At 42.7% G+C, this 27,563-nt stretch overlaps 1 protein-coding gene across 1 annotated transcript in view; it reads right to left on the bottom strand.

Moving 5' to 3' along the window:
• Positions 1 to 27,563, bottom strand: part of CNKSR1 (connector enhancer of kinase suppressor of Ras 1) — a 62,220-nt gene that overhangs the window by 27,794 nt on the left and 6,863 nt on the right. Inside the window, exons 3-8 of the mRNA XM_060258407.1 lie at positions 24,799 to 25,001; positions 8,775 to 8,859; positions 4,331 to 4,372; positions 3,350 to 3,469; positions 794 to 853; positions 177 to 245 (exon numbers count right to left, since the gene is read on the bottom strand). Coding sequence (XP_060114390.1) covers positions 177 to 245; positions 794 to 853; positions 3,350 to 3,469; positions 4,331 to 4,372; positions 8,775 to 8,859; positions 24,799 to 25,001 — 579 coding nt within the window. The remainder of the gene's footprint in view (positions 1 to 176; positions 246 to 793; positions 854 to 3,349; positions 3,470 to 4,330; positions 4,373 to 8,774; positions 8,860 to 24,798; positions 25,002 to 27,563) is intronic.

Genomic DNA, 27,563 nt, shown 5'->3' on the forward strand with positions numbered 1-27,563 from the left:
CCTCGGGCACAGAAAGACCGGCAACCAACATGCAACCTCTGTGGGGAGGTAGCCTTGTGCAAAAAACTTCCAATTTCAGCTCAGAAGAGATTATTTTACAACTGATTTAGCACGGCAATTCATCCTGCCAGATGCATTAGCCATCAAAGCCAAGTAGGAAAGAGGCCCAGACTTACCACCACTTGGTCATTGACTTGGATTATCTCATCCCCTGGGAGGACTCTGTTGTAGTGCTCAACCGGAGACTGGAAAGGAGGGTGGGAAGAGAAGAAAATGCCAAAACATCACAATTAAAGTTTTCCTTGCGGGAAGGAAGAAATGGTGGGCACTCTCTTTTAAGAGAGTGAAAGTCAAGACTAGAGAACAGGGGGGGGGGGGTGCTGAGAAGGGGGATTAACTATTAACTTCAGGCTCTGACCTTTTCAGTAATTTTTAGCTCCATGACTGATGCAAGGGAATGAGAAGGGAACCAAGTGCAGAGAGGAGCTTGAAAATGTTCTGGTAGAGCTTAGTGTGACGCAGAGCCTCTGGTAGGAATACTAAGGAAGTGGGGTGGGGGGGGGGGGACTTGAGTGGGCTGGGTACACTTTGAGGAAGAAATAATACCAACTCTCCTTCCCAAGGTTGTTTTGGATACCTGAAGTCATGGGAGCAGGGAAAGGGAAAGAGGGAAGGAAAGGGTCTATTTTAAGACATGAGTTAATATTACCTTCCTCACGAGGGGAGTACGTCTGACTGGAAAAGCCAAAGCCAGAAATAAGATCCTACCTCAGTAGTCCCTCTCCTGACTCACCTCTGGAGCAGTCCCTGATATGAAATGGAGACAGGTGGAAGAGGATTTGATCTCGATGCCCTGAGAAAAGAAGATTCAGGAGACGCAGTTATCAACACAGAGCACAGTTCAAGTCTGTAGGCTCTGTATTAGAAGGACCAGAACTTCAAATCTGGCATCCAGCAAGGTGGCTTCCAGACTGCAGAAGTGGAATAAATCTAGGGTTGCCAAGTCCAATCCCAGAAATATCTGGGGACTTTGGGGGTGGAGCCAGGAGACTTTGGGGGTGGAGCCAGGAGACACTGGGGTGGAGCTAGGTGGGAGGGGGGGAAACGGCGCCGGGGAGTGTGGCGAGCCGCCCCGTCTCGGAGCGGGCGACGCCGCTGCGCAGCTGCCGCCTCTTCTCCGCTCGCCGTGGCTGCTCCTCCGAGATGGGCTCAGGCTGGGCCCATCTTGGAGGAGCAGCTGCGGTGGAATCGGAGGGGGGGGAGGTGGAGGCGGGCCGGGGGCGTGGCGAGCCGCGAGTCCGGGTCCTAGAAGGGCCCGGATTCGCGGCTCGCCATGCTCCTGGCCTGCCTCCGCCCTCCCCTTCTCTGGTTTTGCCTCGGAGGCGGGGCGGGCGATGCTGCTGCGCAGCTGCCGCCTCTTCTCCACTCGCCGTGGCTGCTCCTCCAAGATGGGCTCAGCCTGGGCCCATCTCGGAGGAGCAGCTGCGGTGGGTGGGGAGGGGGTGGCAGCGGCGCGGCGGCGTCGCCTGCTCCGGGATGGGGCGGCTCGCCATGCTCCTTGGCGCCGTTTCCCCCCCTCCCCCCGCTTCTGGATTTTTGGGGAGCGGGGGAAGAGGCTGGAAATCCTGGGGTCTCCCGCCGGGCGGGAGGGTTGGGAAGCCTAAATAAATCACAAAGTTATTCAGCCAGTACAGTACACACAGTTTAAGCATAAATCATAGTTAAGAGAATGGGGTGCAGACCAAGAAGTTCCTGATTCAGATCTTACTTCTGTCATAAACTCATTTGAATGCTTTATATTTAGTATTATCCCCATTTTGTGGTTAAAGGACTAGGGCTGAATGCAAATGAATTTGGCTAAGGCTACCTACTGGCTAACAGTAAAGTTTCTAGTTCAAATCTCAGCTGAGCAACAATCTTTAGGGAAGTCACTATTCCCTCCTCCCATTTTATATAGACCTACCTTACAATGGGGTTCCTACTAAAATCAGTGTACTGAATGTTAAATATCGACATCATATTACGAACTTAAGAAGAGACCTGCTGGATTAGACCAGCATTCTGTCTCACACAGTTCCTCTGGAGAGCCAACGCCAGGACATAGAGGATGAAGTCTTCCTCAGATATTGCCTCCTGGCACTGGGATTTAGATGTTTACTGCTTCTGCATGTGGATAGTATCCACTGACAGGCCTGTCCTCCATGCATCTGTTTAATCCCCTTTAAAAGCTGTCTGTGCCTATGGTCATCAGTGCATCCTCCGACAGCAAATTCCACATTTTAATTGTTTGTTGAGTAAAGTAGTATTTTCTTTTGTCCATCCTGAATCTACTTCCCATCATCTTCCCTGGATGGCCTAGTATTTGGGAAGAGGGAGAAAAAGTTCTCTGTCTACTGCCTCTGCCCCATGCATAACTTTATAAACTTCAACCATGTTCCCCCTTTGCTGACCTACAATTTTGTTGTATCAGCATTTCTCTCTCCACACATCTATATTATCCCACCCTTCCTCCCAGGAGCCCGAGCTGTGTACCTTGTCCATAATCACCTGGCAAGGCTCATGGACATATATATGGACATATGAAGCTGCCTTCTACTGAATCAGACCCTCGGTCCATCAAAGTCAGTATTGTCTTCTCAGACTGGCAGCGGCTCTCCAGGGTCTCAGGCTGAGGTTTTTCACACCTCTTTGCCTGGACCCTTTTTTTGGAGATGCCAGGGATTGAACCTGGGACCTTCTGCTTACCAAGCAGATGCTCTACCACTGAGCCACCATCCCTCCTACATATGAAGCTGCCTTCTACTGAATCAGACCTTTGGTCCATCAAAGTCAGTACTGTCTACTCAGACTGGCAGCGGTTCGCCAGGGTCTCAAGCTGAGATTTTTCACACCTCTTTGCCTGGACCCTTTTTTTGGAGATGCCAGGGATTGAACCTGGGACCTTCTGCTTACCAAGCAGATGCTCTACCACTGAGCCACCATCCCTCCTACATATGAAGCTGCCTTCTACTGAATCAGACCCTCGGTCCATCAAAGTCAGTATTGTCTCCTCAGACTGGCAGCGGCTCTCCAGGGTCTCAAGCTGAGGTTTTCCACACCTCTTTGCCTGGACCCTTTTTTGGAGATGCCAGGGATTCAACCTGGGACCTTCGGCTTACCAAGCAGATGCTCTACCACTGAGCCACCGTCCCTCTCATGAGAAAACAACTGGTCCAAAATCACCCTATAAGCTCCTTAGCCAAGAGTCCAGCCACTACAATACCCTAGGCACACAGACAGATGCAGCACAACGGGGTGGACAGGTAGGCCTGCTATTGGGACGTGATCCTGGGAAGACAGCCAGACTCACCAAGCTGTCTTCTGGATCTGCTTGTTCAAGTGTCACCGTCTCCAAGACAGCAGTTTGATTCAGAAGGTTGGCTGGACTGTAACTCAAGATGTGCTCACAGATCCCCGATATGTGCTTGCCCTGTAGGACGCATAGAGAAAAAGATTGTTCTTTATGAATGCAGAGACTGCTCTTATGACGAAAACTGAACAAACAGTTAAGGGAGACAAGACAAACGGAACAGGATTTTGACATTTATAAGACTGACTCTCTGCTGTGATGGCCAGTTTTTAAATTAGGAATCACTGTTTTTCAACAAAAGAACTTCAGAGACTGAAGCATGAAACTACTGAACTAGAATTCATCAAGGGATATACATTCCCCGAGGCTCAAATAATTACCAGGCATTTCAAATCCAGTGTTACGCAGTAATTATATAAGCAAAAGGTGGAATTGTCAGAGCAATCCTAAAAGTTTTACCCTTCCAAATCTATTGAAGTTGATCTGCTTAGGATGGCACTGTGCATTTCACCAGTGCTTGCTATTAAAAACAGTAACTAGAATTGTCTTGATAATATCCAAATTCAACATAATAATGAAACATTCTGCAGCTTGCCGTTGCAAGGCCCTTTAATTCTTGCTATTTACATTGCTTTCTCTCCATAACTATATATCTGCAAATTCAGGATCAACTTCATACATCTGAGGAAGTGGTCTCTAGCCCAAAATTAAAGGGTGCATCAAGATTCTTGCTTATTTACATAGCGAAGCTGCTGAAAATTAAAACAATGGACACTGAAGAAACCTGTTAACAAACAGCTGGGAAGACTCAATACAGTTTAGTTTAAATTCTTGACACGCACGTGCCTGAGAACTCCCAAGACAGGCAGAAGGGATTTCTACCCAAAATGGCAGAAGAACAGCTCAAGGGACACAACATGTGTCCCACCCAAACTAAGCACTTCTCATTTCTGCATGAAATCCACAGAATGCAATACTTACTATCAGTAATATCCGGTCTTCTCTTTCAGAGACTGTGCATTCCTGCAAAAATGAGGAAAACAAAGCTGACTGATTTTAAGTGGGACAATTCTTTGGTAGCCCCAGAGTTATAAAATTATGCAGCCATTTACACTATGCTTGACCTTTGTACATATGAAGCTTACTTATACTGAATCAGAACTTTGGTCCATTAGGATCAGTACTGTCTACTCTGACTGGCATCGGCTCTCCAGGGCCTCAGGGACAGGTCTTTTCCCATCGCCTACTTTCTGATCCACTTAGCAGGAGATAAAAGGGATTGAACCTGACACCTTCTGTATGCAAAGCAGATACTCTGTCACTAAGTCACAGGATCCCTCCCTTAGGGGAGGGACGGTGGCTCAGTGGTAGAGCATCTGCTTGGGAAGCAGAAGGTCCCAGGTTCAATCCCCAGCATCTCCAAAAAAGGGTCCAGGCAAGTAGGTGTGAAAAACCTCCGCTTGAGACCCTGGAGAGCCGCTGCCAGTCTGAGTAGATAAGACTGACTTTATGGACCGAAGGTCTGATTCAGTATAAGGCAGCTTCATATGTCCATATGTCCAAAAAGGCTTCACACCAAGCATCATTGGTGATCCATTCCCAGAATCATCACACAGGATAAAAATCCACAAACAGTGGGAGGCTTGCTTCTGTTAGCAAAACAACCAAGTTCCCACAAAATGTAATGATGTAATGCTCTGCGGATTGCATGCCAATCTGTTTCACCCAAACACCAGCTGAGGAAGACTGAAAGACCTTGGGGTGTGGTCTAAAGGTTTAGCTCCCTTCTTCAAATCTGCAGGGAATGGTGTTAAACCTTAAAATGTAGAGCCACGAGGAGGCAGAGAAGTTGTTCTTCAAAGCCCATCCCTAGACACATTTCCCATTCTAGGAGTGACTGGCCGGCAGGAGGACATAACAGCTCATGGCTGGCTTTCCCATTGGAACAACCTATGCCTAGCTATTTAAACTATATGTATATTTTCTATTGTTGTAAGCTCTTTGGGGAGAAAGCAGGGTATAAATGTTTCAGAAAGTAAAGTAACAGCACAATCCTAAACAAAATTACTCCCTTCTAAGCCCACTAATTTAGATGGTGCTGTAAGAATGTATATAGAAGAGCAGAGATAAGCTCTGCTTGCTATAGAACATCTTGTGGGAACAGGCTGCCCTTCCATGTTCTGCAGATCCGTGTTCTCCTTTCAATCAAGGACCTGGATTTAATTCAGAAGAAAGGTGCTGGGGAGGGTGGGGGGGGGGAGGAAGACTCTTATTAAAATGAAAAACACTGGGCTGGATTCAGACAAAATGGGCTATTTTCACCACTTCCCTCTTTCCACAGCAGCCCCACATCATTTCATGGGGCCCTTATTCCCCCAAAGCATATTTCATGGGTTATAGTGAGAAGAGTAGACAGGAAAGTTCTAGTCTGCCTCTGGAAAATTTAGTCCAGATCCAACCCAGTATGCTTCATGCTGCTAACATTTCTACTTGCACTAATGGTCAAGAATAGGGTTGCCAATCCCCAGGTGGGGGCAGGGGATCCCCCGGTTTGGAGGCCCTCCCCCCGCTTCAGGGTCGTCAGAAAGTGGGGGGGGGGGGGGGAGGGAAATGTCTGCTGGGAACTATTATTCCCTATGGAGATTTATTCCCATAGAAAATCATGGAGAATTGATCCGCGGGTATCTGGGGTTCCGGGGGAGCTGTTTTTTGGGGTAGAGGCACCAAATTTTCAGTATAGCATCTAGTGCCTCTCCTCAAAATACTCTCCAAGTTTCAAAACGATTGGACCAGGGGGTCCAATTCTATGAGCCCCAAAAGAAGGTGCCCCTGTCCTTCATTATTTCCTATGGAAGGAAGGCATTGAAAAGGTGTGCTGTCCCTTTAAATGTGATGGCCAGAACTCCATTTGGAGTTCAGTTCTGCTTGTCATACCCTTGCTCCTGGCTCCACCCCCAAAGTTCCCAGATATTTCTTGAATTGGAGTTGGCAACCCTAGTCAAGAATAATTCCGCTTTTGCCATTTTAAGCAATTTACAAGACAAATGAATTAGATATAACCAACCTGAAAACAGTTCTGCAAGGTAGGCCAGGGGCTGAAGCTGAATGTGGTTTGCCCCAGGCTACCTAGTGAACTTGTGACTGAGATGAATGTCTTGATTCACAGCTCACTCCTTTAACCACTACGCCACCCAACTCAAAAAAGAATACTCGAATTTCCGTCCACCGTCCTTTGCAAAGACAAACCTATCACTCACTGCCATTTCTGCAACACGAAACACTTAAGCTGGCTTTTTCCTTCATACTGTGATCCCCAACATTCTTTCCCCTGAATTCCCTCCCATGGCTTTTCAACAGGGTTATTTATTATCAAGCCCTCGTCGTTCGCTCTGCAGATTCCACCTTTGGAGAACAGGGGACGCACACACACACGCACATGAGACAGACAGAACATTTCACCCAGAGGCAACTGACAACCCGAGCTGGGAAAAAAAAGAGACACTCTTCTGAGCAGACTCACTGTTTCTGTCCCTTCTTTTGCCGAGCTGCATCTGACTTAAAATGGAGATTCCCTCCAAATCCTACGCACTCAGCCCTGACCCCAAAGTGTGACTCATAGGATTCTTTCTATAAGAGAAATCTGGCTTACTCTCCCTTCCCACTTCTGTTTACCTCCCTCTCATTCCCTCCCCTCCCTGGTCAGCTGCCATTTCCCTCAGTTCATTTGAGTTCAGAATCTGATCTCGCTTGTCTTGTCAATCAACACGGAGCAACAGGACAGATGTGAAATGGGCAACCAGGTCCCCAGAACCTGAGAAGCTTGGCTGGGGGGCACTCTCAGAGCAGCAGGCTGAAATCTCAAGGGCCTCAGCAAACTCAAATATCTTCTAAAGTTCTTTGGCACGTCTATCTCACTCACTGGAAGAGCACAGCACCCAAACACTCTCAACACACGTGGCTGACATTTTATGTAAGCTGACCAATGCACATGTTTATCTGCTTTGATGTACACAATATGAGCCAACATTGTAGGGACATGTTCATGCATACAAAAGCTGGGAAAATGGCCTAGCCACACAGAAGGGTTTCCATATGTATTGAGATAGGGTTGCCAAGTCCAATTCAAGAAATATCTGGGGACTTTGGGGGTGGAGCCAGGAGACATTAGGGGTGGAGCCAAGATCAAGGCTGTGACAAGCATAATTGAACTCCAAAGGGAGTTCTGGCCATCACATTGAAAGGGACAGCACACCTTTTCAATGCCTTCCTTCCATAGGAAATAATGGGTAGGGATACCTTCTTTTGGGGCTCATAGAATTGAGCCCCCTGGTCCAATCTTTTTGAAACTTGGGGGGGTATTTTGGGGAGAGGCACTAGATGCTGTACTGAAAATTTGGTGCATCTACCCCAAAAAACAGCCCCTCCAGAGCCCCGGATACCCGCGGATCAATTCTCCGTGATTTTCTATGGGAATAAATCTCCACAGGGAATAATAGAGTTCCCAGAAGACATTTCCCTCCCCTCCCCCAGCTTTCTGACGACCCTGAAGCGGGGGGAGGGCCTCCAAACCAGGGGATCCCCTGCCCCCACCTGGGGATTGTCAACCCTATATTGAGAGGATCAGGTGTAACTTGCTCTCCCAGTGTGAAAGGTCAGATGACCAAAATTACAACGCTTGAATGCAGTTTAAGATTTCTATGCTTGCCTGCTCATGGAAAATAACTGTGGTCATAGATTGGAGATAGGAAGTGCCTCCTAACCACATTTTAAGTTTAAGCTGATTTACAGTTTCCATTAAACAAAAAAGATGTCTTCAGTAGTGAATAAAGCAACATTTCAACGCCAGTGTGTTCCACAGATGGCACAATTCCTACAGATATGTGGAAGTGCCTACTATTAATACCACTATTCAGTGTTACACCAACACTATCACACCATGAGGGTTTGAGTGGGCTGGATTTTGCTAGTACTCCAGGATGGTGGGCCTATCACCATAATTAATTCCAAAAGCAGTCCACTCATGTAGATGAAAAAATCCTCAAGGGGTCAGTACACATTTAGGAATAAGATACATGTTTCTGCAAACTAGGGTTAACTCCAGGACTGCAAAAAACCAGAAAAGGCACAGTATACTCTGGGTATCAGAGTTCACTGTTCCCAAGAACCCAATGACACCCTGGAAATGGAAAGTGGCAGGATTCCACTCCATGAACATTATGTTAATCTCCTCATTACGTTAAAGGAAATCCTGTGAATTTAGAGAGGATCCGCAGTTTGCCATAAAAGTCTACTAGAATTCTCCTGCTGACAGCCATTTCTTAAAACCAGAGAGACAACTAAAATCCTCCAAATAGCTAGAGCACTGAAACACAGTGGAGAGATTAGCAGGACAGGCTTCCCCTCTGAACAACTCCTTGTAGCTCACCTTCTGAATGATCTCTGCTAGATCTCCACAGAGCCAGATGATGTCTCGGCTGGCTGAATAATCATTCAGGTGGGAGAAAAGGTACCTGCAAGAATAAATCAGTATCTTCCATTGCAGGGCATTATATAGAGTATGACTTATGTTACTATTAAGTATTCAGTATTATGAAATCATCATTTAAGTAATATCATTTGAAGTTTGGTTGAGAATTCACTTTAACTTATCACAATTGTGGATTTTTCTTTTTTCATATACAGTCTATGGATAACTGGAATATGTTCGAAACAATTTTTCTTTGTTTTCTCCTTTGATTGTAATTACAAACATATGGATTTCTTTCTTTTTATAGTCTCTATTTGACGCTTCTTTCATATTTATATAAAAACAAAAACCACTTCCATTGCAGAGAATCCTTTCACAGAGATGCTTTTGACTAGCAGAGTTACTAGCATGCTATAGTTAAATGGGCAACAATAAAGCAGAATGCCACCAAGTATACAGTCAACATCTTAACTTAAATGGAAATAGAGTAATGCTTGAATTCAAGTTAATCCAGCAGGATCTCTAAAGAAAATCCCTGTTTGAAGTCACCATCAGATTATAAGGCCAACACTCTCATTATATTAAGAAACTGCTACCTCACAAAATGCAGCAATAGCACATTACTTGAATATACCTATGCTCACACAAAACAGGCAAATCAACCAGCCTTCCAAAGAGCTACCAGTGTTTACAAAGTCCCAATCATACATTATTTTTAATCCCATCCTTCTACAAGGAATTCAGGATGGTTTAAGTTGTCTCCCACCAGCTCCAGTTGATTCTAAGAACAATCCTGTGGGACAGGTTAAAATCTAAGAAGCACGCAACTGGTCCAAGATCATCTGATGAGTTTTGAGGCTATGAAGATTTGAACCTGATCTCTAAGGTCCTACCTAAAGTCTCTAGCCATTATACCAAGCTACCCCTGTACAAGCTGTACTTTCAAGAACCCAGAATTGCCACAGTCACATCTAGCTTGCCCCTAACTACGTATGGTAGGTGTGCATGAGTGCATGCATACACACCCTCTCTTATCTCATCCTTTCTTTTTTAAAAAAACAATTTTTATTATTCTGTAAGATATTGCAATAATACTCATCATCTATTATTAAAAGTTCATACAAAAACATTACATTTTTCTCCTCCCTCCCCCCCTTTTTATGACCTCCGACCATGCATTTTAAGTAAATTGCTTAAAAGGTAATTTTTTCAAATAAAGAATCTTCATTAAAAAAAATCTTACAACAAGAAGATAAAAAGGAAAGAAAAAACGATATGTTATAATTATAATCCATCTTCATTATAATCCGTTAGTCCTTATCAAAAGAAAATGAAAGAGAAAGTATATTCCCATATTCCCGCTTTTTTACTATAGTCTATGTATACCTCCTCCAAAGTTCAACTATTGTCAAAAATCGCCAAGTATCCTTTGACCTTCCATTGTTTTTCAACATATATTTGAAAATTTCTCCATTCATTTTTAAACTTCTCTAGATAATTTTCTTTTAAGATTCTTGTAAGCTTGTCCATTTCACTCCAATGCATAACTTTTAAAATCCAGTCCCACTTTTCTGGTATTTTATCCTCCTTCCACATCTGCGCATATAGTGTCCTTGCAGCTGAAAGCATGTACCAAATTGTCGTTCTATCTTGTTTTGGAAATTTTTCCATTTGTAATCCCAACAAAAAGATGTCTGGTGCCTTCTTAATATTATAACCCAAAATTTTTGAGATCTCTTGCTGAATCATTTGCCAAAATTGTTTTGCCTTTTCACAACTCCACCACACATGGTAGAAAGATCCTTCATGTTTTTTACATTTCCATCATCTGTCCAACACCTGATTATTCATTTTTGCCAGTTTCTTAGGTGTCATATACCACCTATATAACATTTTGAAACAGTTTTCTTTAATGTTATAACATGTCGATATCTTCATAGAGTTCTTCCATAAGTACTCCCATGACTCCTTCTGTATTTCCTTGTTTATATTTATTGCCCATTTTATCATTTGAGATTTGACTACTTCATCTTCTGTAGACCATTTCAACAATAGTTTATAAATTCTTGAAATCAATTTTTCGTTATCACCAAACAGCATTCTCTCCATTTCTGTTTGTTCTTGTCTTATTCCATCATTTTTAATGTCCTGTTCAAGCAGACTCTTAATCAGTTGCAATTGAAACCAGTTATATTTATATTGGAATTCTTCAGCTGATTTTAATTCCACCTTCCCTCCATGTATTTTTAACAATTGTTTGTATGATAGCCATTTCTCTTCATTGTAGGGTTGCCAAGTCCAATTAAAGAAAAATCTGAGGACTTTGGGGGCGGAGCCAGGAGACTTTGGGGGTGGAGCCAGGAACAAGGATGTGACAAGCATAATTGAACTCCAAGGGAGTTCTGGCCATCACATTTAAAGGGACAGCACGCCTTTTTAAATGCCTTTCATCCATCTTACTTTTCGCATAACACATATATGCATGCCAACCAAAAACATTTCCATGACCACCTAGTACTAGTAGTTTTCTATTTAATAACGTCATCCATTCCTTAATCTACAGCAGGCATGCTGCATCATGATACAGCTTTAAATCAGGTAGTTGGAAACCAACCCTTTCTTTTGCATCAATCAAAATTTTCATTTTAATTCTTGGTTTTTTTCCAACCTATACAAATTCTGAGATTTTCCTTTGCCATCTGCTAAATTGTTTATTATCTTTCATTATTGGAATTGTTTGAAACAGGAACATAATTCTTGGTAAGACATTCATTTTAATTGCGGATATTCTGCCCGGTAAAGACAAATTCAACTTGTTTCATTTTATCAAATCTCCATCAATCTTACGCCAAAACTTCTCATAATTATTTTGTACAAATCAATATTTTTTGTTGTGATTTCCACACCTAAATATTTTACTTTAGAAGTAACTTCACATTCTGTTAAATTTTGTAGTTCTTTCTGTTTACTCTTTTGACATATTTTTACATAATATTTTCAATTTTTCTTTGTTTATGTAAAAACCTGCCAGTTCTCCATACTCTTGTATCTTACGAAGCAGCAATGGTGTTACTTGAGCAGAATTTTCATTTATAAACATTACATCATCTGCAAACGCTCTGTATTTATAAGAAAAACCTCTCAGTTTCAAACCCTTTATCGCCTTATCTTCTTGAATTTGCATAAGCAAAACCTCTAAAGTCATTATAAATACCAATGGAGATAGAGGGCAACCTTGTCTTGTTCCTTTACTAATTGTCATCTTTTCCATCAAGTCTGCATTTATACAGAGTCTTGCTTGTTGTTCAGTATATATCATCTTCACCATTCTTATAAAATCTTCTCCCAGTCTCATTTTTTCCATCACATAAAATCCCATTGAACATTATCAAATGCTTTCTCTGCATCTGCAAAAAATAATGCTACTTCTTTTTCCGGGTGTTCCTCATAATATTCAATAATATCTACCACTGTTCTGATGTTATCTCTAATTTGCCTCTTGGGAAGAAATCCTGATTGCTCTTCTTTAACAACATTGTTCAAATGCTGTTTAAGGCGTTCTGCTAAAATTCTAGCATATATTTTATAGTCACTGTTAAGTAGTGAAATTGGTCTATAGTTTATTACGTTTGTGGCATCTCTGTCTTCTTTCGGTATCAACAAAATTACTGCTTCTTTCCATGTGTTAGGTATTTTCCCATCTGTTCTTATAATATCCACCAATTTCTGACGTTTTGGTGATAGTGCCTCCACAAGCACTTCATAAAATGCCGTAAAACCATCTGGACTGGGTGCTTTCCCTAATTTCATTGAATTGCCACCTCTACTTCTCTTTCAATTGGGTGATTTAATACCTTCTCCATATTTTCTGTTAAGGGGTTTACTTTGATTTTCTGTAAATATACTTAAATTTTTCCTTTGTCTATCTTTTGACCTTTAAACAACTTGGCGTAATATTTGTAAAATTCTCTTTTAATTCCTTCCTGGACAACAATATCCTTACCTCCCGATACTATTTTGTTAATAATTTTATTCTCCCTTTTTTTCTTCATTTGCCAGGCCAAATATTTTCCAGGTTTATTCACTCCTTCAAAAGATTTCTGTTGAAGTCTTTTTAAATTCCATTCCACTTCTTTGTTTAACAAATGTCTCAACTGACTTTGTAATATTGTAATCTCCCTTATAATTTTCTTTTTCCCAGGTCTCTTTTTAAGCTCCTGCTCCTTTTTTACAGTCTCTTTCTGAATATCCACCATTAGCTTGTCTTTGGCTCTTTTATCTTTATTGTTCAATGTAATTAAAATACCCCTCATTACCGCTATGCATGCCACACAGTTTGAAATTGAATGTCCTCTTTTTCATTTATTTGAAAGAAAGACTTGGTCTCCTTTTCCAGAGACACCACTACTTTCTTTTTCTGTAGCAAATCTTCATTTATCCGCCATCTTAGAGTCTTTTTCACGGATTTTGTAGACCACATTAATAGATTGTGATCTGTTCCTACTTTAGGAAGAATCGCTATTTTTTTCGTTTATGTCCAAGATTTTTTGTACTCCATAACATATCAATTCTTGAGAAAGAATTATGCCTTGCTGAAAAGAAAGTAGAATCACATTCTTTAGGGTTAAATTCCCTCCATATATCTTCCAGACTTTCTTGTTCTACTAACTCAAAAAATGACTTTGGTAATTTTCCTTCATTATTTTTTTTCCCAGATCTGTCCAAAATGTTTTTAACTGTTCCATTAAAATCCCCCATTAGCATAATTTGCTCATACGTCACTTGGTCTAATTGTTGCATAATGCCTTTAAAGAAAGAGTCTTTTGCTCCATTTGGGGCATACAATCCCAATAACAAAGTTCTTTTATAGTTCAACGTCACTTCCACCACAATATATCTGCCATCATCATCCTTAAAAATCATTTTTTGGTCCAATTCTAGTTTAACACAGAAAAAAACTCCCCTTTTTTCTCCTTAGCCAATGAACAGAATTCCACACCCAGCTGTTTATTCCATAAAAATTTATAATCCATTTTTTTAATGTGTACTTCTTGTAGGCAAATTATATTACATTTTTGTTTCCCAATCCAATGAAACGTTGCCTTTCTTTTTTGTAGTGAATTAAGTCCATTTACATTCCAAGATATTAATTTGTAATCCATCATGATTTCCTATTTTTAGTCTGTACCCCCAAACTCCTTATGTTCATCCAAAAACTTTGTCATTTCTTGGGTGCTTGTAATTGTAAATCTCTTTCCTTTATGTTCAAAACTTAAACCCTCTAGAAGTATCCATCTGTATCTCATTTCATTTTCTCTCAGCTTTTCAGTCAGTTTTTTGTATAATCTTCTGTCATTTATAACGTTCCACGGCAATTCTTTCATGATTCTTACACTACCGCCATCCACCTCCAATGCATTTTCAAATTGTTTACTTAGAATCTTTCCCACCATATCTCTTGTCACAAATCTTACAACCACATCTCTTGGTAGTTTGTTTTTTCTGGCATACTCTGAATTAACCCTGTAAATATAGCCATAAAAATAACTAGTTTCATCAGGGTCATCCCCCAAAAACTCAGCAATGATTTTTATTATGTATGTCCTTAAATCAGTCTCAATAGATTCAGGCACCCCTCTCAAACAAATCTGATTTTCCATTAGTTTACAGTCTTGTAGCACTGCTTTCTCCTGCATTTTTTTATAGTGGTATCCAGTGTGTCAATTCTTGAGTCTTGGTCTTTCACCTTTTCTTCAACCTCCTGCACTTTCTTTAACGCTGCTTGGGAGTCTTTCTGAGATCTTCATTTTCTTTTTTAATCACCTCTGCACTGGATTCAATGACTTTTTAAAATTCTTTCTTACTCTCTGTTATTGAATCCTTTATTACTTTTACCAATCTTGCCTCCATGGCCTCTATTGCCTCCTGCCATTTAGACATTTTTGCTTCTTTAAGTGTCCTAGCCCTCGTACGAAACTGCTTTGCTCCTGATTTATTCACAGACATCACTGTCTGCCCATTGCTGAAATAGGCTCAGAAGTTGACCTCATCAAATTAATTTTCAATATCACAGTCTTATAGATTAAGGCATGCCTTTTTAGATGAGCCTAAAATCGCCATTCTCAGAGGCTCCTAAGTCGAGATATTATTTTTTTTAAGTTTTATTTTCTTCAAAATGGCGTCCGCAGTTTTTCTGTTTTCCTTTTAATTTTTTTTCCCTTTTTCTCCTGGGGTGCTCCAAAATTGAATCAAAACATATAGTCCAATAGATCTCACCTTTTAATGATGATATCTGCCAGCTCCACTATTTTTTAAAGTCCCGTTTACTTTTTAAAAATTTTTAAACTTTTGACCTTTTAATGGCCGCCAGTACTTCTCTATGATTTATTGTCCCAGAGAGGGCTAGGAGGCTTGCAGTTTTCCCTTCTCTTAATGGCCACTTCCTTCCTTTCTTGCCACGAAGTCTCGTTTTCGATGGTTGAGAAATCTCGCGTTAGTTCTATAACGTCATTTCCTGTGACATCCCACAAGTCAGCAGATCTGTTTTTGGAGGGGGTTGTTGAGACCGACCACAGGTATTCAAAACAACAGTTGTTTTCCTTCTTTTAACCTTATTTCTCCAAGTTCATTAGTCCCAAATTTACCCCCTCCTTTATCTTCCTTACTTTAACATAACATAGTTGGATCCAGACCTTTATCTTTATCTCAAATAAGTCTTATGTTAGTCCCAGAGTGATAGATAAAGATCTTTTACCTTTAGAATTGCGATCCTTTTAAACACCATTCTCTTCAAAAGTAGACATTATTCAGAAGCTTCAAAGAAGCTTTGAATCCTCGTGAATTTAAGTCAATTTAATGACCTCAGAAGTCCTCTGTAGACATTGAAATGCAATCCTTCTCTGGGGACCCTTCAAAGCCAAAAAGGAACCCCACTGGAATTCCTTGTCAGCCAAAGTAAATCCCCTCAGAATTTAACATGCATGTCTTGGGCTTCTCCCTGCCTGGGAGAAGAAGGAGTTAGGATCGCCTTCTCTGCCCAGAACAGAGGCTCTGGTCTGATCCTCTACTGAGAAGCACCTTAATCCTCCATGACTCAAAATCGAAAGTCTCTTATCTCATCCTTTCAACATGAAGTTCAGTGGCAGCGTGCATGGTTGTTCTCATTTATTCTAACAACCACCTTATGAAATCGTAGGATGAAAGAGGATACTGGCACAAAAACACCAGTAAATCTCATGGCTCAGCAATGATTTGAAGGCAACCATGTCCTCCCAGCCTTATTTTGATATTCTAACTACCACACCTCATTGGTCCACCCTATGCACAAGTGTGTGCAACAGAGAGAAGCCAAGTCCAAAACATGGTGATGGCACATAATCTAAATCAGTGAGTGTCAAGGAGCCTCACAAGAACTGATTCCAGTTGTCCTGACACTTAGGGTGCTGATCACACACTAAATGATGCACTTTCAATCCATTTTCAGTGTACTTTACAGCTGGATTTTGCCAGTTCACACTGTAAAATCCAGTTGGAAAGTACACCAAAAGTGGATTGAAAGTGTGTCATTTAGCGTGCGTGATTGCAGCTTTACTTATTTACATGGGGCTGCCCTTATACCGAACACGGAAACTCCAGGTAGTGCAGAATGCGGCGGCCAGGCTGCTGGTGGGACTACCCCGGTGGGAACACGTGCAGCCTGGGCTGCGGGACCTGCACTGGCTGCCGGTTATGTACCGTGTTCGCTATAAGGTGCTGGTTATTACCTTTAAAGCCCTATATGGCCGAGGACCTGCCTACCTTAGGGACCGCCTCTCCCCATATGTCCCCCAGAGAGCACTGAGATCTAGCTCTCAAAATCTTTTAAAAATCCCTGGGCCAAGAGAAGCTAAACTGAAGACAACTAGGGAGCAAGCTTTTTCAGCAATGGCCCCTCGATGGTGGAATCAACTTCCAGAGACGATGCGAGCCCTGCGGGACCTGAATCAATTCCGCAGGGCTTGCAAAACTTTTCTCTTCCAGCTTGCTTTTAAGATAGAACCTGGCTAAATTGAAATTGGAACTGACCTGTAACCATCTAGCCATCTTATGTATGATTGTGACCTATAGCACCTTATAGTACTTGTTTTATCTATTTTAATTAATTTATGTAATTGAATTGTATTTTAAAATTCTTGTTTACATTGTATTTTATCTAAATCATGGTTTCCATGTCTGTGAGCCGCCCTGAGCCTGCCTTGGCAGAGGAAGGCGGGATATAAAAATAAACTTACTTACTTTACTACTTAGATATGAATACCATGCTGTTCTCCCCAATGGAGAAACCCAAGGCATCTCTCCCCAATGGAGACGCAAAGTAGTTCACAGCAGCTACCCTGTGAGGTAGGCTAGGTGAGGGAGAATGACTGGTCCAAGATCACCATGGCACAAAAGAGTTGCATGGCAGAGCAGAGATTCAAATCTGGCTCTCCTAGATCCTAGTCCAACCACTACATCAAAGCAGCACAGTTAGCCTAGTAGCTGCTCTTTGCTATTATTTTATTAGCAACAGGATCCTTTGACCAGAAATCCTGAGCCATAAATAACATTGCAGTACAAATATCAATAACAATTACAGAATGATGACAGAAGAAAATTATGCCACTAGTAAAATTGCAGAATTGTCACATGAATACTTAGCAAAAGAGTCTCAAAAATGTTATAATAGACCGGAATTTGGCCACAGATCACATAATTGCTGGACCTACATCAGTCAACAAAAAGGAACGTACCCGAGGTTCAACAAGTTGGCACTTGATCAAACTGGGGGAAATCTGAAGTTCTCACAATGAAGACCATTGGTCACAGAAATACAAAATGTGATCAATGGTTTCCGTCATGCCACAGGCATCTAGAGAATGAAGTATTTGCAGATTGCCCCTTCAATGTGGCTGTAGGCAAAGCATGCGGTCTAACGAGCACAAATGCACAGCAGTTGTTAGGAACAGTAAGATATTTTAAATATGGAGGGAGACTTGCAGGGAGGAGGGGAGATGCTAAGGATCAGAACTTTTTTTGTAGAAAAAGCCCAGCAGGAACTCATTAGCATATTAGGCCACACCCCTGACTAACCAGATTTGCTATCCACTAACTTCACTCAGGCACTTCTGTTAAGTATCTTCCCTCAGAAGATGTAAAAGACCTCCACAGGAGTTTGATACTGAAGAAATGGACTTCAATCTCAAACTAAAAGCACAAAGCCAAGCCCAAATTCCAGTGAGCATTGAGCAAATCCCATTCTTACTATAGTTTCAGCAATACAAGATGGTAATTAATCTATTTGACAGATACAGAAAGAGTGGAACTTTGTCCAGTTGCCTGGATCCCATGGCAGAGATACAAAGAAAGCACATTTAATACCAACAAGTGCTAATGTTTTAAGCATGTTTTAAGGTTTTTAAAAATATATATTTGTGTTTGTCACAAAGTTTATACCTCTGCTACCTAATCTTAAATAGGTATACACATGGCAGCACCATACGACTTTCCAGTGTAATTACATGGCTTGGCCCAACCTGACATGGCCCGGCCTAACAAGGTCTCACTTATATCAGATCCAGCCCACATAATAAATGAGTTCGACACTCCGGGTATAGAATTTACACACACATTTACACGTTTTATTTATATCCCGCCCTCCCCGCCGGAGCAGGCTCAAGGCGGCTCACAACAAAATTCATTAAGTTATACATTGAGTTAAAATAAAATTTGTAGAAGTGCCTTTGTATTAAAAGCCTCAGTGGCTGCACAGAATAGGAAAAAAATGTTGTTAAAAAAGATTTCTTCTCCTCTGCATATCAGAATTTCCCAGCGTCAAGGGAAAACTCGCTCACTCTAAACAAGTTTTCAGAGCCCCAGAACTTTGCCTGGCCATTGGACAGGCCAAGCTATATGCCAGTTTAGGGCTGTTGTGAGCTCCCCTCTCCAACACCCCCATTTCTGTTTCAACATTCTTTCACTAGGAAGGGTGAGAGAGGAAACTGTGGGTTGCCTAACAACCACATGATGTACTTGTTACTTGCTTTGGGCGACAAAAATTAGATTTCATTTCAAGAACAGACTCCTTCTTTCCTGTCAAGGTACCTGTGTTCCCATATCAGGATTATTATACACAATTTTATATTGAAAAAGAGTTCACCGGCAGCAATTCAAAATTTGCAGACCAGTACCCAATGGTGATCCAAAGTGGCTTACAACATTCTCCCTCCTCCGATGTATCTTTATAACAACCCTGTGAGGCAGGTTAGGTGGAGAGCGTGTGACTGACCCAAGGTAACCCAGCCAGCTTCCATGAAAGAGCAAGGATTCAAATCTGGGTCTACAAGATCCTAGTTCAACATTCTAATCACTACTTGAAGGGCTTTTCTGCATGCTTATCCAATCGCTTAGTTCATTCAGCCTTCAATCAAAACCCTTATCAAAGATTTCAGGTCTTCACAGCTGGCATCATCATTAGGGTTTGTAGAATCTTTCGGGCTCAAGTGCCATGTTCTACTGGAGAAAGTTTTTCTTCCAGACGTTTCGTTCTCAGCTGCGGAGAACATCCTCAGTGGCGTTGCAGCCGGAGCAGGCGCTCTGACCTTCTTGGCTGCTGTGCATTGAGTGAGCTTCTTGGCTGCTGTGCATTGAGTGAGCTGTGCATTGAGTGAGCTTCTTGGCTGCTGTGCATTGAGTGAGCTGTGCATTGAGTAAGCTTATTGGCTGCTGTGCATTGACTCACTCAATGCACAGCAGCGAAGAAGGTCAGAGCGCCTGCTCCGGCTGCAACGCCACTGAGGATGTTCTCCGCAGCTGAAAACGAAACGTCTGGAAGAAAAACTTTCTCCAGTAGAACACGGCACTTGAGCCCGAAAGATTCTACAAACCCTAATAATCAAAACCCTGTTTTATTTTTTAGTTAGTGTGCAAAGCCAAGATTCAGCTTGCAAAGCCAAGATTCAGCTTGCAAACCATCAGTCAGATCCTTTAGCTAGCTTTTTTCTGCAGGCAGGGAGAGCAATGCAAGGGAAAACAGGTTGCTTACCTGTAATTGAGAGATCTTCAAGCGGTCACCTGTGCAGCCAGTCACACAGCTGGGTTCAGAGCCCTGCTCAAATCCAACCTCGGAGACTCCAAGAGCAGTGTCAGTGTTTTTTTTGGCGGGTTTTCTTCTCAGTTCTGGGGAGCAGGCAGCTACGGAACATGCCTAGAACTGAGGCGAAAGCTCCACTCCCACCAGCAAGTCCATCAACAGGTATGTAATAGGAACAGCTTGACAGCATGGTGGTTTGGTGCTTGTCTTTTATGTCGGTCTTATGCAGCTTTTTGTGAGAAGCTGCTGATGAGGCTGAGTCTCCGTGCTGTGAATATATTAATATATGAAGCTGCCTTACACTGAATCAGACCCTGTCAGAACTTGTAACTTTCCTATACGCTGTTAGCCTAACCGACTCCATATTGAAAACAAATACTAACCCAAGCAGCTCGCCCAAGACACTAACCAGTCCCCATGTTGTGTGTGCCTGTGCATTTCAAACAAACTGTGATCACTGAAGTGTAACAGATAGCCCAGGGTCAACATCTGCAGATGGCCTTTGAAGCCAGGCCGGCCCGCACTTTCCCAGCGGGATTCCATCCTCCCTGCCTGATAACAAACCCTGAGAAACAGACTGTTGTCTCCACCCGTGTGAACGATCGTTTTATTGTTGTCAACAGAATCACATAAAGTGTATCGAATACTGGCTGTTGTTATCAGTGTTATTCTGCACCTCAAGCTCTGGAGTTCTCTAATAAATGCCTATACTTGCAACTAAGTCTGGGGCTTTTCTTGAAGTTCTGCCAGTTCTGACAGACCCTTGGTCCATCAAAGTCAGTATTGTCTTCTCAGACTGGCAGCAGCTCTCCAGGGTCTCAAGCTGAGGTTTTTCACACCTATTTGCCTGGACCCTTTTTTGGAGATGCCAGGGATTGAACCTGGGACCTTCTGCTTCCCAAGCAGATGCTCTACCACTGAGCCACTGTTCCTCCCGCTGTGTGTGTGGTGGTGGGGGGAAGGTGGCGAGGTTCTTGAAGCCTCAGAATGGGGCATGGGGGAAGATTCAAGCAGGTAACTTCAAAAGCGAGCAGCCCAATTTTCCCTTGTTTTTTTTCCCCAAAGCCCCTGTAGTGAGCGCAAGAATCTACTTTGTGGCCCTCACCCAAACAAAGAAGACAATAAGCATGGCTGGCTATGGAGGGCAGTTTGGCGCGACACCGCACACACCTTTTTAAAAAGGTAGTCTTTCCCTTTTGCTCTGCCACGGTTGGGGTGGGGGGGGGGAGGAAAGAAAAAGTTCAACAGTCCCTCACAAGGGTCCTTTTTTTCCCAGAAGAAAGATGAAGAACTGAAGAAAAAAACAAAGAAATTTGAAGAATGGAATGAGTAACGTTGAGGAAAAATGCTGAGGTGAGAAGCGGGAGAGCATAATGAGGTCCAATCAGGGCGGCACTAAAAGAGAAACTGAGTGAGGGCAGAGCTCAGTTCCAGGCATGCTCAGTAGCTGCCTGCTCCCCAGAACTGAAGAAAGCCCACCAAAAAACCGCTGACGTTGTTCTAAGAGGTTGGATTTGAGCAGGACTCTGAACCCAAGTGTGGAATTGCACAGAGACCATGAAAAAGATCAAGCCAGTATGTCTTCATTCTCACATTGTACAAAACTGAAGTTAAGACTTATTGAGGTTAATTTATCTCTCCCTTTTTACTGTAATTCAATGTCTTCTACCGTCTCTTCAGTATGATATGTCAAACTTTAGATAGTTCTGTTGCCATAGACTGCTTTTTGTCTACAATGACTGTTTTGCTGCCTTAGACTGTCAGTCAGTCAGCCAAGAATTTATTGTATATAGCCATTGACCATTACAAAACAAAATAGAACCCGAACAGCAAAGTTTCAAATTAACACCTTAAAATTCCCCAGGAAGGCCAACCTCAAGAAGTTACAGCATTTGAAACTACTCTTGCTCTTATCTTCTTAGCTGCAAGGGCAAACAGAGAGACTCTATAGGACACATGAGCATCATTATCAGATAACAGAAATATAATATTTTCAGTTTTTGAATGTGCTTTTAAGGAGGTTAGTACTTCAGACAGAAATTTAATTCTGGGGGCATTGTAGAGTGGACAGAATAGAATATAATGGGGGAGGTCCTCTATCATAGGTGACCCACAAATGCCAAAACATTGTTCTGTTGGGATGTGGGAATATCGACCAGTTCAGAGTTGTTTGCATAGTCTGAAAGCAGAGAGCTGTGAAGGATGTTCTGATGTTAAATCTGGAGATATTAACCAGGTATGGGGATCTCAGATGATCAGATTTTGATTAGTCTGAACCAGGGGGCTACTTTAGATTTTAGGATTAGAGAGCGATCTAGCAACGCATCTGAAAAAAATATCCAATCTCTAAATTGAGAATTGTCATTTTGGGCCCCTAGGAGAACATCAGGGATGGAATAACTTTGGATAATGTTGTTGAACGCCTGTGATCTTTGGATAGTAGAAAATTAAATGAATGGTAATTAAGGGAAGTATGATGAGAGGATTTACTCCCCCCCAATGTTTTATTATAGCTAGGTGTACCCGTGCTCTTATGGCAGGGAGTCCTGTTTCAGCCCTCATCAAGGCAGCAGGAGAGCCCCTAGGGAGAGCAAGAATTCATCTTTGGAATTGATTCTGGATTACCTCCAGACGGGATAAAGCATTCTCATTTCACCCTCCTATTTCGACACCATACAAAAGATGTGGTAGAACCTTGCTTTTAAATAATTTTAGTGCTGGATCTATCAAGCATCCACCCTTTGTATGGAAAAAGTGGAGAACTGACCCAACAATCCTCAGTGCTAAGGATTTTACTGATGCCAGGGGGGCATTTCAATTCAGGGTCTCCTTTAATGGAACTGCATCGGTTGACTGGATTGCCCGCTATACTCCAGCAGGAGATTTTGGGCTTCTTTCTAAAGACCATGACATTAGTCTTTGCATGGTTGATCTTATATGAACATATGAAGCTTATACTGAATCAGACCTTTGGTCCCTCAAAGTCAGTATTGTCTTCTCAGACTGGCAGCGGCTCTCCAGGATCTCAAGCTGAGGTTTTTCACACCTATTTGCCAGGACCCTTTTTTGGAGATGCCAGGGATTGAACCTGGGACCTTCTGCTTCCCAAGCAGATGCTCTACCACTGAGCCACCGTCCCTCATTACAGTATGTCGTTAGATGCTGTAATAACCTTCTCAGACCTATTTCAGTCAAGGATAGCCTTAGACTGTTTTTTTTTTTTTTTGCTTGCAGTTCTTCAGCTCTAACTCCACTGCATAGATTTGTTCATTAGAGAGCTTTGCCTTTGATTTTATTATCATATTTTGTCATCTCCTTGAGCCTCAATAATAAAGGCAGGCTATAAATGAAGACAGTAATCATTCAAACCATGGTTTATGGTTCTGGTTCAATGGATCCAATTTACTCATTGTTAGAGTGGCTTCTGTTCAAACAATCATGCTAATCATCGCTAGTCTAATTTAGAAGTGGTTCATGTGATGTCTGCAAGCTTATGCTCAGAATTAAACTTTGTTGGTCTTAAAGATGCCACTGGACTCAAGCTGTTAAGCATACTATTTCTAATTACTGAACTGAGTAAACAGGCCAGAGTTAAAGCAGAGCATCCCCTTTGTCTTTTCCTCTTTCTTCTTCTTCCCCCCTCCTCTCCTTTCCCCCCCTTTGATGCATAATAAATCCATCTGTACCCAGGATGTTTAGTGTAACTTTGTATTAATGGTGTAGAATGCCTCTCCCCCAGATTCACACAGCCATGCCTTATCAACTCGCAGAGAATGTGTGAGAAATGGAGATGATGTTGTTAGCTAACATTTCTTAGTCATAAAAGAGATACTAGTGAGTAGCCTTTGAACCTTCAACTCAATTTGCATCTTTATGTTATTCTTTTGAAGTTATCTGTAACCCTGCCTTTTGAAGTTTGCCTATAAGATACTATTCAGTACTATGTATGCCATTACTTCCAAGGAACCCGTTCTTGGAGCAAGCTATGGAGTTTTACAATAAGGCAAGTCTTTGATTAAAGAACAAACGCTTGATTATTGCGAAATATCAATGCTTGACACAAGCTTTGTTCTATACAACTTAACATTACTGATATTTGACATGTCACCAAAGTCCAAATACTGGTCATTGCTAGTCCTCTAGTAGGAAGGTGCACACACAAGGTTATCCCAGTAAGTCATAAACACATACTAGAGCACTCCACACAATTGTTTTAGTGCACTGGCATAAATCTGCACAGGTTTCACACCTGGATTCCTGGCAACTGTTTTACATCTGTCATTAACCTTTCTGAAGTGTAAAGTATCTCCCAAAAACCCTTTAGTACCATCAGAACCACCACTTGTCATTCCTTTCACATACTGATTATTCTAGCATTCCACCTATCCCTCCAATAGCTTTTATTTTCTTTCTAAAAAAAAGAGTAACAATATGCTATCAAGCTGCAATGGATTTATGACAACCCCAAGACCATGGGGCTTGCAAGGCAAGAAATGAGCAGAGTTGGTTTGTTATTGCCTTCTTCTGCATAGCAGTCCCAGTCTTCCTTGGTGGTCTCCCACCCAGATACTAACAGTGATCAATCCTACTTAGCTTCCAAGCTCTGACAAGATTGGGTTAGGTTATCAGGTTGATATTTGAGTTGATATTTGAGGTTATCAGGTTGATACCAAGCCACAGTTGGTTCTGGGCCATACATACCACCCCATGATGTCCTTTCACGTAATTCAAGGCTCTCATCCAGCCCTCCCTCTTCCTGTCTTCCCTCACTCCCCCCCCTTCAGTCTCTCCCATTACCTAAAAGTACAGTCTGACTCCCCTTCAACTCCCATAGGTTTAGAGTTGGCAAAGGACAGTAAGAAATACACCCCTTACCTGTTGAGCCACAAGAACAGGCCCTTCGCTGCACCGATCAGCTCCACAACACAGGCCAGCAGCGCCAAAGAGGGCTTCTCCACTGCATCCCCATTGTAGGTACTCACTTTCCTATGGCTCAGGATGAAAGCCCAGATGGTCTGAACGACCCCTTGCAGCTTCTCAGTGAGTGTTCGCAAGTTGGACGTCTCCAGCTCATAGTTCTAGGGAGAGGAGAAAGTTGAAGTGGCTGGGCTTAAACTTAGAGGAAAACAAGAGCCACTGCATGCTCCCAATGACCATGGCAAATCAGTACACGCCATGATGCTGTAGCAAGGGCGGACTACCACTCTGGCATGCTGAGAAGTTATAAAAGCCCTTTTGGAATGCTTGAGCCAGCCTTATCCCTAGTCATCAGTCTATCAAGATCAGCCATGTCTAGTTTGAATGGCAGTAGCTCTCCAGGATCTAAAGTTAGTCTGATGCTGGTGTGTGTGTGTGTGTTTGTGTGTGCGTGTGTGAACCCAGGACCTTCTGCACACAAAACAGATGCTTTCTCACTGAATTGCTGCAGAAGCAACCAATTATTGATACCTGCCCATCAATGGAACTAAGCATTTCAGTTACCTTTTCCTGAATTTTCCAGGTTCTGTAGTGACCCAGCCTTCTCTGTGGACAGGTACTTTCCATTCAAGTTCCATATCTCCAATGGGTGGTCTTACAATGCTGGATCCAAGCCTAAATTGTGAAGGGAGGGGGGAAGCATTCCCCATAGCAACTCACCTGGCATTAGCTTTTTAAAGTTTTAGGCACCAGGAGGAAACCTCTCTCTTTTCCCAGGCATTCTGTTGACCATGCTTTGTTCTTTGCTTGTCTGCATTCATATTAACCTTAATGGCTGCTTTTCCTCAATAGGTTCTGTTATTAATTACTACCAGCTGAATACAGGCTTTATGGTGCTATTTTTTTTGCTGCTAACAGGGCTATACTACAATGAAACGTTTCAAGATGCTGTGGTCAAAGGATAGGGACCGTGAACTGCGCTACTATGCCTAGAATATGCTGTCTGTCGCTATTTCCGTTAATGCATATACTTGTTGAGTTTCAGCTCTGTTTTTTTATTTCTGTAGTCTAAACTCTATTGCATTGTTTTTTTGGCATACTATTCCCATTGGTTTTTCTCAGGTTTTGTTTAAGAAAGACGGACTATAAATGACGTAAATAATTTTTTAAAAAATTATTGAAAGTTATACTTAGTTGTTATCCATTCAATCATTATTAGAGATGCAGCTAAGAAATACCATAAATAAAAATAAATACATATAACCCTCTTCCCTTTTGCCTTACCTTGTGTCATGGGTGCTGGGGACCCTGCAGAAGAAACTGTGCCCCTGCCACCTGCACCAGTGCCCCTGCCTTCTGCGGGAGTAGATCCAAGCCCCCCTGCCTCGCCCTCTCGGGTGGCTCGTGTGCGTGACCGCCTTCGTCAGGACTTCAGGGATCGGAGGAGGGCGGCACGCTCACGAGCAAGATGCTCCCTGAGCCCTGAGTTTTAGAAGGATTCTGGCCCTTCTAGGAGTGAGGATGTTTGAGTCTCAGCAGGATCCTGGCCGCCTCTCTGAGCCAGCAATTAGCCCAAATGAGCAGCAGACAGCAGAGGGCTATATAACTGTGGGCTTTGGGAGGAGGCTTTGTGGAAGCAACTAGTCACTTACCTGACGTCCTAGCAGCCACGGCGGCTTCTGACTTTGGCTTCTGGACCCCCTGACTTTGGCATTGACTTCTGGACCTCCTGACTTCAGCTTCTGAACCTCTGACCTGTGATACCTGGACTGTGATTCGGTTTTGGTGCTTTGGACCCTCCTTGCTTACCAGCTACAGACCTTGGACTGCCCCTGGACTTCGCCTGACCTGGCCCCAGCCCGTGACACCTTGCTTTGCTTTAAAGCCCTTTTTTTTCTCCAAATCAGGTTCTGACACAAGAAGCCATCAAGGAAGATTTATTTGGAGGCTTATTTTTTTTTTTTTGCCTTTGTTCCTTTGCAACACACTAAAACAAAGCTTGAGAAAACTCTTCCCATACCAGGAAAAAAATTCCTCTGCTACACTTCTGCACTACGGGGGGTTGATCCAACAGCAAAAGTGGGGGGAGGGAACAGCTCTACCCACACTTGGTTCACTCCAGGCAAGGCTTCTACTAAAACGAAGGCAATCGTACCCAACATGAGGGAGGCTGGTGCTTCTAGTCAAGGGAAGCTCAGCCTATAGATGCATAATGTACACATGAAACTCTCAAACACTGCTTGCCAGCGGAACTAGAGTTGCCAAGTCCCATTCAAGAAATATCTGGGGACTTTGGGGGTGGAGCCAGGAGACTTTGGGGGGTGGAGCCAGGAGGCATTGGGGCGGAGCCAAGAGCAAGGGTGTGACAAGCATCATTGAACTCCGAAGGGAGTTCTGGTCATTACATTTAAAGGGACTGCACACCTTTTTAATGCCTTTCATTCTTTTGGGGCTCTAGGGTTGCCAAGTCCCGTGCAAGAAATATCTGGGGACTTTGGGGGTGGAGCCAGGAGACTTTGGGGGGTGGGGCCAGGAGGCATTGGGGCGGAGCCAAGAGCAAGGGTGTGACAAGCATCACTGAACTCCAAAGGGAGTTCTGGTCATTACATTTAAAGGGACTGCACACCTTTTTAATGCCTTTCATTCTTTTGGGGCTCTAGGGTTGTCAAGTCCCATTCAAGAAATATCTGGGGACTTTGGGGGTGGAGCCAGGAGACGTTGGG

Source organism: Heteronotia binoei, chromosome 17 (assembly GCF_032191835.1).
Source record: "Heteronotia binoei isolate CCM8104 ecotype False Entrance Well chromosome 17, APGP_CSIRO_Hbin_v1, whole genome shotgun sequence".
In the NCBI taxonomy this organism is placed as follows: domain Eukaryota; kingdom Metazoa; phylum Chordata; class Lepidosauria; order Squamata; family Gekkonidae; genus Heteronotia; species Heteronotia binoei.